This window comes from Lissotriton vulgaris, chromosome 3_1, assembly GCF_964263255.1.
Source record: "Lissotriton vulgaris chromosome 3_1, aLisVul1.2, whole genome shotgun sequence".
Classification (NCBI taxonomy): domain Eukaryota; kingdom Metazoa; phylum Chordata; class Amphibia; order Caudata; family Salamandridae; genus Lissotriton; species Lissotriton vulgaris.
In genome coordinates this window covers 542760030-542773898 of record NC_141689.1, presented here as the reverse complement: position 1 = coordinate 542773898, position 13869 = coordinate 542760030, and the positions used below count along the sequence as shown (strand labels likewise).

At 41.9% G+C, this 13869-nt stretch overlaps 1 protein-coding gene across 1 annotated transcript in view; it reads right to left on the bottom strand.

The window, feature by feature from the left end:
* MRPS27 (mitochondrial ribosomal protein S27) overlaps positions 1–13869 on the bottom strand; it is a 393507-nt gene that overhangs the window by 204694 nt on the left and 174944 nt on the right. Inside the window, exons 5-6 of the mRNA XM_086960802.1 lie at positions 11190–11304; positions 4470–4548 (exon numbers count right to left, since the gene is read on the bottom strand). Of these exons, the coding sequence (XP_086816928.1) occupies positions 4470–4548; positions 11190–11304 (194 nt within the window). The remainder of the gene's footprint in view (positions 1–4469; positions 4549–11189; positions 11305–13869) is intronic.

Sequence of the window (13869 nt, the reverse complement as noted above, 5' to 3'; positions counted from 1 at the left end):
TAACCTCCGGCGCCGGTACGGACGTCGGTACGGCACCTTGTCCACATCGGGGGTAAGGCTGGGGTCGAAGCCAGTTGGGGGCACAACTGGCGTTGGGGGAGTCGGCACTGGAATCAGCGCCAGGGAAGGTACCGTGAGGTCAACTGGCACCCATCCGGATCCAGCGTGTTCCGAGGAAGGAGCCGGAGAGCGACGACACTCCGGGTCCCGCGTTGTGTCAGCTGACGGACAGGGAGAAGGTGAAGAGCAGCAATGCTTCTTCGCCTTCTTCTTGTGCTTCGACTTACCGGATGAGTGCGAAGATTTCAATGATGAGTGGTGATGGCTCCACCACCAGTCCCGCGACCTTCCCCTCGACTGTGACCACAAGCGGAGTGAACTGCCGACCTCCAAAAGCTTTCGGGACCACTCCCGCAAAGACTTTGGGTTCAGGGCCCGGCAGTCAGAACATGACTTCGGGTCTTGGTCATGCTCCAGGCACCGAAGTCACATGAGGTGCGGAACGGTGACCAACATCAACTTGTGACAGGAGTCACAAGGCTTGAAACCGGACCGACTGCTGGACATAATCTTCGTGCACCAGGAGTCCTAGGACTCAAAAGCCGTTAACAAAAAGTAAAAAAAAAGGTTAGTCAAAATGCAACTAATGGGCAAGCTCTCTCCGGATCTGCCCTGGCTGGAGCGGAAAAAGAAAGAACTAACGTCATCGTGCAGGGGCGGCGTCTAATTAGACACCGCAAAGTGTTCTCGGCGACCACGATGCCATCAACAGACGTGGAGTCGATTGGTGCCACCTACCGACACACAGGGGAACTGCTAAGAAAGAATTTCTCCTGAACCAGTCTGACGCCTGGGATTAATTCTAAGGTCAGGAATCTATAATGAATAGTCTCTCTTTCAGATCTGGGTTCACAAATAGGTATAATGTTTTTTGAATTTGTTTCCACACTTGGGGTGGGTGATATAGCATTAGGTCCCCTCTTCAAATGTAGCTGTAATCTATATTCTGCACAGGTATAGCATTATATTGCAGCTAAGCCACTGCCAATGACCTCAAGCTGTCATCAATACCACTGTGCACTGTCAATGTACGCATGTATTTGGCATTTATGTAGTAAATTGCTAGCCAAAAGGAAGTGGAGAGATGATTATTACCGAAAAAAAAGCAATTGAAAAGGCGTTTTTTACAGCTGCTTATAAATTGGGTCTTGTATGACTATTCCTCATGTAATTTCCAAAAAGCAAAGTATTTCCATCCAAGTTTGATATTGGAGAGTTGTTTGTAGGTCGGTAAAAGGTGAGTAGAGGAATGTTTCCTTTAAACTCCTAGAGCAAAAATCAGAAACCCTCTGTTCAAATGTTATAACCAGTAGGTTTGGGGAAGGGAGTAGGTGTAAGGTAACACTCTACAGTCAGAGACTGCTGTGCTAGGGTGACCAGGCGTCCCGGATTTCCACGGACGGTCCCCGTTTTTGGACCAGTGTCCCCGTTCCGACATTTTCTCTAAATTGTACACATGGCCTGGGTAATGTCCTGGTTTTTAATGGAGGGTCGGCTGAACCTGCACGTTAATCACAGTATGTGCAGGCTCAAATTTCGACCGGCTCTCTTAGGAACGGGGACAGAGTTCAATTCTTTAGACTCCTGCTGTGCTACTTCGCCTCATTTAAGCAGCACAGCAGGATTTAATGAGGTGTGAATCCGGGCAGCAGAGGCCAAAGGGCAAGTCCAGGCCCACCAGCAGCCGGACCCTGGAGCTGTGGTAAAGTAATGAAGTAAAGTGAAAATATTATTATTATAGAACATATATATAATATAAATAAATATTATGTATATATATATATATATATATATGTATATAAGAAGCCCTGAGACTTAAGAGACTTTCTATGCCTATGCCCGTCCCGGTTTTTCATTCTGAAAATCTGGTCACCCCATGCTATGCGTGGCTGATAGCCATATAAGTTTGCGATAAGGGAAGTGGGTGCATGTGAGGTACAGTCTGAGGGAAAAGGGGTTTTAGCTTTGGGCCTGCTCTTATCCCAGAACTTGCTATACATTGGTCGAATGTGTATCTGTGGCACTCTTTCTTCTCTTATCGGCCCTAATAGCAAAGCAGTTCAACGTGGGTAAGCTAAAAAACATAAAATACGATTTACAAGTTTAAAGTCCCAAGATTGATTCAGAAAATAGGGAATGGTGGAACTTTACACCCACAAAGGGCATTTCTGAATGTAGAAATACTGTCAATAAGGAATGTTGTAATTCCCAATGTGCTATGGGTGCAGGCTCTGGCCTTAAGACAGGTCCTGCATTCGTCAGATCTACCCCTAATTACCACTGAGCATTACCCTCAACTATGTCCACTGACCTATAGGTGTTGAGACTGCCCTTTGTAAAGACGCTGCCATTAAGACCTTTGCCACAAAAGTTCCCTGGGTGTACACTTCTGCTTTGCTCGGTGAGCTCTAGATGAAAAGCCATACACCCAAGGTCTGTCTTTAACATCACTTCCCCGAGAGATCAATATATTCATGCTTTAGTGATGCTCAGTACATTCTAGGTACAGGGTCTGGCCTTCAGACAATCCCCCTACTGCCTGCTCAGCACATTAAGCATCACGTCTGAGGTCATCAGCAGCACATCAGGGGCTAACATGGTTACTTTGTTCCCATAATTGACTGGAGTCATATTTAATTTCTGCATAGTAACAAAAATGCTCCATCAGCTGAGGTTGTTTAGTGGAATGTCTATATATTTGTACAACTCATTTAGATCTCATCTTCCATTTAAGAAAGTATTTTCTGATAACATCTAGGTTTTTTCGCATCATGTACTTTGGCCCCTGTGATCTCCGAGCAAGGGAGGGCCGGATGCTATCTCTTGAGCCCTTTCACTGTACCCCAGAGCCCACAGCTCATAGCCTAGTCAATGCACAGCAGAATCTGGGGAAAACGTATGCACTCCAGCTTAACACAGGGCATGGGTGAAATCCATGCACTGTGCTCACTACACTCAGGTCATGGCTCCCAGCAGCATGCTTTACATGCTATTACCAGTAAGTACTCAACACAGGGCAGGGGTGAAATCCATGCACCGTGTGCACTACACTCAGGTCATGGCTCCCAGCAGCATGCTTTACATGCTATTACCAGTAAGTACTCAACACAGGGCAGGGGTGAAATCCATGCACCGTGTGCACTACACTCAGGTCATGGCTCCCAGCAGCATGCTTTACATGCTATTACCAGTAAGTACTGAACACAGGGCAGGGGTGAAATCCATGCACTGTGTGCACTACACTCAGATCATTGCTCCCAGCAGTACACCCTTCATGCTACTACCATTAATGACTGAACACAGGACTTGGCTAATGAGGATTTCCTGGTCATATACATACAGGTTATGGTCCTAGGAACAAGTATAACGCCCATGATGTACTTGTCCCACAGGACATGCTCTGCACAAATGACATGCATCACTCGGCCATAGACCATAATCTGTGTATACACCACACCTGCATCACATTGTGCACAATACATGACTGCAAGCACAGTCAAGGCGCATCCTTACAAAGGCCATAAAATTAGCTGAAGAACCTCATGAAGGGGTGGGATATTTCTTGAAATGTACTCTTCCTGCTTCAATAAAAACCTTTCTAATTCCAAAAACATATAGGGGCTCAGCAGAAGACCATGCTCTATTCAAACTGGACTCATTAGTGATACCCTTGGTGAGGATATATTTAATGCATCACTGATGTTGCAGGCCATGTCCACTTTATGTTCTGAAGACGGTACATTAAAGTAATACGCGGTTTGTTTGATGACATGACACGTGATGTCATTATTAATGCCATTTATGATGTTATGTATGAGGCCAGGAGCATTTCATGGGGAACGATGTAGCACAAGCGAGTGTCCAGAAACAAAGAACCGGGAAGTGTAATTTTTGATTGCATACTTCACTGTTGCAAGGACTTCTTACAATATATGTTTTTTTATGAAGATATCCAGGAGTGCGCATTACAATTTAAAGAACGAGGACGCACTGAAAGTGAATAGCTAAGGTAGGATGACTCACTTGAGAAGGCTTACTGGTTCTTAATTATTGAAGAAACGCATTCTCTGCAAGACGAAGAGAACAGAGCTGCATTACTGTGCCTTAAATGCACGTCTGAGAAAAAAAGCAGCAGTAAATGAAATATCTTTCTCAGAATAAAGGAGATACTTTCAGTGAATGAGTGAATAACATTTAAATGACTACTTGTATGAGTATTTTAAACAGCATTTAGAGAAAGAACATTGTAATAGTCGAGAACGGTATTCAGAATGACTGCAGTAGATTTGGCATTGGCAACTATGTTATTCTGGCTGTTTTCCATTGTAAAGGCTGCAATGAAGAAAGTGTTTCTAAGCATCACTAATCAACAATAAAAATAAGTGTAGTTGTGTGCGTTTTGTTCTTACCTTTATAATTTTCACTCTTTATAAAAGAATCCAGCAGCAAATTGAAAGTAAAGTTATCTGGGAAAAGTCCATATTGTACCTGTAAAAGTTATAGTTCACACTTAAAAGCAGTACACGTGTCGATCAGCAATTACATCAAAAATGTTTTCAAATAATCAGTGAATGCAGCAAAATACTATGAGCACGATTTAGAGGCGGGTGGTAAGTGAAAACCCTCCTGTTACTGGTGGAAGTCCTGAATCCAGAGCAGAATTCACTAGTCAAATTTTCTGAACCAGAAGAATAAACTCGAGCAAGAAACTATAGACTTGATTTAGTGGTGGAGTATGCTTGCCGCCAAAATAACTGTCGGCCCACCAGATTTAAATTTGGGTGGACCACTGGTGTAACCACAGCGGAGACTACTCCATCTTTACAATTGTTATCCCTCTCGGACGGCCTAATGGAGTAAGGACCATCGGAGACTGACCTCTATGTGGGCGTATGGACTACATACAGGTCAGTTTTCTTCACTGCCTGTCACAGCCAGGAAAACCCTTGCAGTATGGGGCAGTGATAGCGGTCTAAAGCGTTCCTCACCATGGGCGATAACTCTCATAGCGAGGTGGGCATTTTTCTTTTACCTTCAAAAATAAACACCCGCTTACAGATTTTCTTTTTGGAAAAATAAAGAAGTGTGCCGGACGGCTCCGTCATGTTGATGGAGCTGTGCGTCAAACTTAAATAGGCAATGACAGGTACCGCCGTGACAGCGCCTCCTGCCAATGCTTTCGAAATGATCGACGGCTTGGTGGTCATTTCTAAATTCGGCAGACCGGGACTTTGTTAGGGCACCTAAGTCACTTATTCCATAGGTCTGACAGAGTAAACTATGGCCGTCAATATATAGATGAAGCTCTATTTCAGTTGCTTCTCCTCCAGAATTAGCACTTCATCTACAAAGAGGATTTTCCATTACCAGCCAACTCTAAATCAGTAATGATGTTTGTATTTGTTGATCCCTTCCAACATCATGTTGCATTACTGATGTGATCACTAAATATAGACATTAAAAAGGTCATCTCTAGGGCTCTTTTGGAAAAAAAAGAAGATTATATTTTTAACTCTGTATAATCTAGTTACAAAATTTGAAGCTCCCTAGGAAGTGATGGCATATGAGCGAATCAGACATTCTGACTGACAAAAACAAATGGTTACTAATGTTCTATTCAATATTGATGTGGACGTCCGGCAATTTAGAATTTGTATTAAGAGTGCTCATTACTCAGGTCAAGTGGAAAAAAGAAATATTGCTGGCCCACCTCTTTATTTGGTCTCACTATGAGTTTAAGAGACAACAAACAAATAACAACGTCTCTTTGTTTGTATAGGGAATTTTATTTAACCCTTCTGTTCATTATTTTTAGGAAGATTTAACCAATCGGTAGGCGAGAAGAACACTCCATACACCTATGTACAAATACAAAACATTAAGACATATTTTACAAGTGCTAACAAATATCACATAAATAATAAATCAAAAATTCATCAACAAACTCCTCGTATGGAAGATAAATAACAATTCTATGTACGCAAATAATTAATCTTTGCGAGATAATCAGCAACCGCTATTGAACCCAAAAGGTTGTAAAAGATTCGACAGACATCAGAAATTGATCCATAGTTAGTTTTGACCATCAGAGCTGCACCCATCAAGTGCAATTATTTAAAACTCTCTATCTGTCGTTTGCCTTGCCAACGCGTTTCGAATCTGTCAAGAATTACAGATTCTCCTCAGGGCTCTCTCAATGTTTTCAATCTAAACAAAAAAATAAAATGAAGTTTGTTTCAGTATTAACACCTTATTTACAAAAGAACGTTTTTTCAAAGACCCCCTAGAGCTGGCTTGACTTTGCTGGACTAGTTACCTCTATGGAGACTGCGGGGGGCTCTCGTGGTTCAATTTGTTCACGAGGGAGTGCCGCAGAAATCACTGATAATGGAAGATATTCTGAAAAAATAATAAAGACTTAAAAAGCCATCTGGGGCAGTGCCAAGCGACTGCAACAGACCTAATGCAAAAACGTTCATACCTTCTTCAAGTGTTGCATTGAATGCGGTATTGAGTTCTCCGTATGCTCCTTTTATACTTTCTTTGCGACCTGTAAAGTATGAAGGTCGCGCTCAGTAATGGCATAAATTGTGGTTACAGAACGTTCGTTAAGTATTGCGGGAAAAGCTTAAAGCCACCTACCCAATTTTGTGGTAGTAGACACGGGGCGTCAACCGCCATGCCGTGTGTTTATTGTCTTAATCTAGCTTAGTCAGTCGCGAAGTCGTGTTCCTCACCGTTATATCAAGAAACGTCTCGCTCGCGCTGAAAGGCAAAAACGGGGGCCTTATAGTCACTAACCCAGTACAATGTGAGAGCGCCGCAGTCTCACGCATCGGGAGTATCACGTACGCTCACCTTCCTTCAACCGGAGCGAACCAGGAAATGAGAACGCAGGAGCAGCCGGGAGGCTGTCCAGGGCTCCTACATCATTGCGAGCCTCCAGCTAGGCATTGTGGATATTGTAGTTTCTGACCTAGTGGGTGCATTACAGTCTCGAAATTTCAGAGAGTGAGTTCAACCCAGTTTGGGTACTGTTGAACTTAAGTATTAAATAAGCCTCTTTTTTCAAAAGGATCTGATCTATGTTGATCCCCGTTTTTGGTTGATTAATACTAAAAAGCACTGTCCAAGTAAAATCATTTTCCCCGTGTTGTTTTTCGGAGAAATGTTGGACAAGGGGCGCAGTTAACACTTTCTTTTTAATGCGTGACCTGTGTTGTGTCATGCGTACATTGACCTGCTGATTGGTCTTACCAATATAAATTTTTTGGCAGGAACAGATTATGGCATAAACGACATTTTTTGTTTTGCAGTTGCTGAAACTGGTGTGGGACCAGGACATGTTAGAATGTTGAAAAATCGTACCCTCAATAGTTGAGTCGCAAGCGATGCAATTTCCACACCTATGGTGTCCCTCAATGGGTTTGAGACCCCATTTTGATAACAGGTCACTTTTAGGTTTGGCCAATCTTACGTCCGCACGGACTAGTTGTTGGCCAATGTTCTGGTTTCTTTTAAAAGCGAATATAGGACGGGGAATGGGTGTCTCTAATTGTTCCAGTAGATGCCAGTGTTTCAAGACCATTTGGCGTATGTTGTGGGTTTCGGGACAGAATGTCGTCACGCAGACCAGATTCTGAAGGTCACGTTTAACTTTTATTTCAAGAAGGGTCTCCCTCGGTGTGCAACGTGCTCTTTTAAAAGAATGCTTTAGAAGCTTTTTGGGATACCCGTGTTGCGTTAGTTCTTCACAAAATTTTGATCCATGTTGTTCAAATTGTGCCAGCTCTGAACAATTTCTCCTGATTCGCAGGAGTTGTCCATATGGTAAATTTGCTCTCAGATTTCTGGGATGTGAACTCCCATAATGGAGTATGGTATTCCTGTCTGTTGCTTTCTTAAAAAGTGAGGACTTCAAGGACCCGTCAATACCTCTCATTTCTACGTCAAGGAATGTCATTTTGACGTTACTTGAGTCAATTGAGAATTTTATGTCCCTGTGCCTATTATTGAGCCACTGGTGGAAGTCACCCAACTCAGCGCGGCTCCCCTCCCACAGGGAAATTACTTTCGCTTCAATGACGAGTATTACATGCAGGTCAAGGGCACCGCGATGGGGTGCCCTTATGCCCCAGAAATGGCCGTATTATATATGGCCGAATATGAGAAAAAATATGTTGAGTCAGACAACCCTTTTGCACATCATATTGTGCACTGGTATCGATACATCGACGACGTGTGGCTCCTGTGGGAGGGGAGCCGCGCTGAGTTGGGTGACTTCCACCAGTGGCTCAATAATAGGCACAGGGACATAAAATTCTCAATTGACTCAAGTAACGTCAAAATGACATTCCTTGACGTAGAAATGAGAGGTATTGACGGGTCCTTGAAGTCCTCACTTTTTAAGAAAGCAACAGACAGGAATACCATACTCCATTATGGGAGTTCACATCCCAGAAATCTGAGAGCAAATTTACCATATGGACAACTCCTGCGAATCAGGAGAAATTGTTCAGAGCTGGCACAATTTGAACAACATGGATCAAAATTTTGTGAAGAACTAACGCAACGCGGGTATCCCAAAAAGCTTCTAAAGCATTCTTTTAAAACAGCACGTTGCACACCGAGGGAGACCCTTCTTGAAATAAAAGTTAAACGTGACCTTCAGAATCTGGTCTGCGTGACGACATTCTGTCCCGAAACCCACAACATACGCCAAATGGTCTTGAAACACTGGCATCTACTGGAACAATTAGAGACACCCATTCCCCGTCCTATATTCGCTTTTAAAAGAAACCAGAACATTGGCCAACAACTAGTCCGTGCGGACGTAAGATTGGCCAAACCTAAAAGTGACCTGTTATCAAAATGGGGTCTCAAACCCATTGAGGGACACCATAGGTGTGGAAATTGCATCGCTTGCGACTCAACTATTGAGGGTACGATTTTTCAACATTCTAACATGTCCTGGTCCCACACCAGTTTCAGCAACTGCAAAACAAAAAATGTCGTTTATGCCATAATCTGTTCCTGCCAAAAAATTTATATTGGTAAGACCAATCAGCAGGTGAATGTACGCATGACACAACACAGGTCACGCATTAAAAAGAAAGTGTTAACTGCGCCCCTTGTCCAACATTTCTCCGAAAAACAACACGGGGAAAATGATTTTACTTGGACAGTGCTTTTTAGTATTAATCAACCAAAAACGGGGATCAACATAGATCAGATCCTTTTGAAAAAAGAGGCTTATTTAATACTTAAGTTCAACAGTACCCAAACTGGGTTGAACTCACTCTCTGAAATTTCGAGACTGTAATGCACCCACTAGGTCAGAAACTACAATATCCACAATGCCTAGCTGGAGGCTCGCAATGATGTAGGAGCCCTGGACAGCCTCCCGGCTGCTCCTGCGTTCTCATTTCCTGGTTCGCTCCGGTTGAAGGAAGGTGAGCGTACGTGATACTCCCGATGCGCGAGACTGCGGCGCTCTCACATTGTACTGGGTTAGTGACTATAAGGCCCCCGTTTTTGTCTTTCAGCGCGAGCGAGACGTTTCTTGATATAACGGTGAGGAACACGACTTCGCGACTGACTAAGCTAGATTAAGACAATAAACACACGGCATGGCGGTTGACGCCCCGTGTCTACTACCACAAAATTGGGTAGGTGGCTTTAAGCTTTTCCCGCAATACTTAACGAACGTTCTGTAACCACAATTTATGCCAATACTGAGCGCGACCTTCATACTTTACAGGTCGCAAAGAAAGTATAAAAGGAGCATACGGAGAACTCAATACCGCATTCAATGCAACACTTGAAGAAGGTATGAACGTTTTTGCATTAGGTCTGTTGCAGTCGCTTGGCACTGCCCCAGATGGCTTTTTAAGTCTTTATTATTTTTTCAGAATATCTTCCATTATCAGTGATTTCTGCGGCACTCCCTCGTGAACAAATTGAACCACGAGAGCCCCCCGCAGTCTCCATAGAGGTAACTAGTCCAGCAAAGTCAAGCCAGCTCTAGGGGGTCTTTGAAAAAACGTTCTTTTGTAAATAAGGTGTTAATACTGAAACAAACTTCATTTTATTTTTTTGTTTAGATTGAAAACATTGAGAGAGCCCTGAGGAGAATCTGTAATTCTTGACAGATTCGAAACGCGTTGGCAAGGCAAACGACAGATAGAGAGTTTTAAATAATTGCACTTGATGGGTGCAGCTCTGATGGTCAAAACTAACTATGGATCAATTTCTGATGTCTGTCGAATCTTTTACAACCTTTTGGGTTCAATAGCGGTTGCTGATTATCTCGCAAAGATTAATTATTTGCGTACATAGAATTGTTATTTATCTTCCATACGAGGAGTTTGTTGATGAATTTTTGATTTATTATTTATGTGATATTTGTTAGCACTTGTAAAATATGTCTTAATGTTTTGTATTTGTACATAGGTGTATGGAGTGTTCTTCTCGCCTACCGATTGGTTAAATCTTCCTAAAAATAATGAACAGAAGGGTTAAATAAAATTCCCTATACAAACAAAGAGACGTTGTTATTTGTTTGTTGTCTCTTAAACTCATAGTGAGACCAAATAAAGAGGTGGGCCAGCAATATTTCTTTTTTCCACTTGTAAATTGGGTCCAGCTGCCCCCCTGTCCCAGGACCAAACTCCGTTGTTGCATTACTCAGGTCAAGCATCTTAAGTTAAGCTATATGACATCAATAAACTAGGACCCACTGATTTCGAAATATAGAAAATCATCCTTGTTATAAGGGGCTAAATGCAAAACGCTAACACCATTGCACTATGAAGATTACGTTGGCTTGTCCTGTAAAAACCTTTTGAGATGATCATAATAGATTTAACTATTTACTGATGTACTTAGATTAAGTGGAACCTCTTAAACCATGACAGAAAATCCCTATGGAACTTGCCATTGACCGGATCTTTGAAATTAGGAAAAACACAGAAAATTTACACCCAAACAGAAATCTGTTTCTATCTATTCTATCCTACATCATTTACAACCAATAAAATATGTGGGCATTATGATGCAGTTTACAGTACATTTGAATTAATGTTTAACAAACTCATCAGTGGGAATCTATTTTTCTCTAAAATTCTAACCTTATTTCGTAACACATACAATGCTTTGTCCTCAGCACCATATCTGAGGCAATGTCGAATCCAGCTGTGGATGGTCCAGTCTCTCAAGTAAAAGCAATTTGGACTATGGCGAAACCTGAAACACAGACAAAAGAAAAACATTTGTGATAACCATTGAACCAGCAAGCGAAACACACACACACACAAACAGTTCTATACTGGCAATGTTTATCAGCCATTTTAAACGCAGATTATTTAAAATGTTATGATTGCTAGATAGTATAATGCTCAAATATATGGCTGTTAAATAAACAGTGCCTGAGTGACAAATAGACTTACCCCACTAAATATGCCTAAATTACAAATACGTAATAAAGTGTGATTTGGGAAATTAAAAGAGCCAAGTTATATGTATGTGTCTATTTGAACATGTGAATATTACAAATGGGTGTGAAAAGTTGGCGCATCAGAAGTAGCACATTGAAATAAGTGAATTTGGCAGATAAAATGAGAACCATGGAGCAGGGTCTCAGAAGTGACTAAGAGAAGGCTATGCAATTGACAGTGCTGGCTATCAACTAGGCAAATGACACATCGCATTTGGCAATTTCCAAAATAAAAGGCACAGATTTGTTTAAATTACCATAGGTCATTGCTCACAACAAAATTAGGTAGGTATAAGGTAGGCAAGTTACAAGTTCGAATTCTGTGTTTTGGTTTCATTATTAATGCAAGAATAGCACAAGACTGCTTACATCTTATTGTCAATATGCTCCTCACACGGAAGTTTCCGGCTGCTCATTATTTTCATAAGCCTTTAATCAGTGATGCTGCCATACCCAAAGGGGAGACTTAACAGGACCTTCATTAAATGCGTTCCTATTCTCTGGCCTTGGTCCAGTCTTATTATGACTGGTAATCAGAGCTTTTTGGGGAACAATATTAAGTATGGATACCTGGATTTCTCCAACGCTAGGGAACATTTTAAATCACCAAATTAAAGACGTTCTTTATAGTTGGAGTATTGTACAGCTGCGTGCACGTTTCATGGTATATTGACACGCCCGAGTTTTGGATCCTTACAGGTCTACTCATGTGGCTTTACTAGATCTCTTATCTGTGCCTCTTCTCATGCCATGGGTTTGAGTTTAGGTTCGTTCAAAATGAGTGTCTACCGGTCAAGTGGGAAACATTTTGATTGAGTAATGAGATACTTATAGGATTGTATTCCATAAAACTGCAAGAATAGGTCCCCTCCCTTTACACTTCGCAGTTCACACTGGGCTCTGGATCCCCAGGGGGTTCCTTGACAGCCTATTTAATCCGCTTAGAGCTAATGCTTCCTGCGACAGTAATTATTAAGCAAAAAGGGTATAGCTCTTATTAGGTTTGGCTTAATAGCACAGCTGCCTGCACGACCAGTGGCCACCAAATATTTTGAATACGCCTTGGGAGGGCATTTGTCCACCGAGATAAGTGTTTTTCTCTTAATTCATGCTATTGGTTATTTAATTTATCATCCCGCCCTCAAGGAAGTGCTTTCATTGGGATGCAGAAGGGACTATTTTTCATTTGAAAAGTACAGTCAATCATCAAGTCGTTTCTAACATTTAATTATTTATACCCTATGCACCTTCTATACAGAAACCAACTATTTCTTCTGCAGCATTGGCAAAGCAAATGAGTCTGGATAATTGTGCATTTAACTCCGGAAAAACACGTGTGCACACCGGAGTTTGCATGAATTAGCTAAATAAAGCTAGCTCTATTTGCTTTGCTAATGCTTGGATCATTTATGTTCATCCAAGGAGCAGAACGTGACACTACATCTAGTGTTATTGGTTTCATTACTTCCGCTAATAACAGGCTTCACAAAGCTAGAAAATAATGAACACGAGGAAATACCATAATGTAGGCCCAGTTTTAGAGTTTGGTGGGCAGGGTACTCCGTCGCAAACATGACTGTTCCTTTCATTGTACAGAAGTGACCGTTGACCCGCCAGTCATCTCTGCATGTGTCCTCCACCTTCCGACGAACACCACTCCGCCTGTCAGACCCTACTTCAGTTGCAATGCCGAACACTCTTTTGATCCCTTGTTCAACCATTGCAGCCTAGAGTACCAGACTGATGCATAGTTTAAGCCCTCTAATTCATAGGAACAGAACCATTTCTCTTAGTTGATGTTCATTCACAACAGAGCAAACAGTAGTGTACTGCCTTTTCATCAAAGTGGAACAACAGAGAGGACATTTTAAAGTATTGTACCTCCATTTTAATTGGATCCTACTTTTTTCTATACGTTTCTCATGCTGTAGAAGACATTTTTCCCAAGTTTTTTTTGTAAAAAGCAGAAGGGCTGCTACTAAACATATCAGTGAAATAACCAGCCAACTAGGAATGGTAAAAAAAAAGGTTTTCTTTAAAAGGTCTACTTCGAATTAGATGTTCAATAGTTCAAAATGGCTTAGTTTCATAATACTACATTAAAAATGAGGCTTAATTGTAGTGCTTAATTTGTAAAAATGTAAGTGCCAGGGCCTTTCTCAGGAGACCGTGCAGCTAGCGTCAACCATTGCCCATGCACCGCTGCCAATGACAGTACTAACACAATTACTAACCATCACACTCCAACAATTGTAACAATTGAGTCTATTCCGGGCATCCAAAAGCTATCAGATTTGTGTGCGTGCCAGTTATCA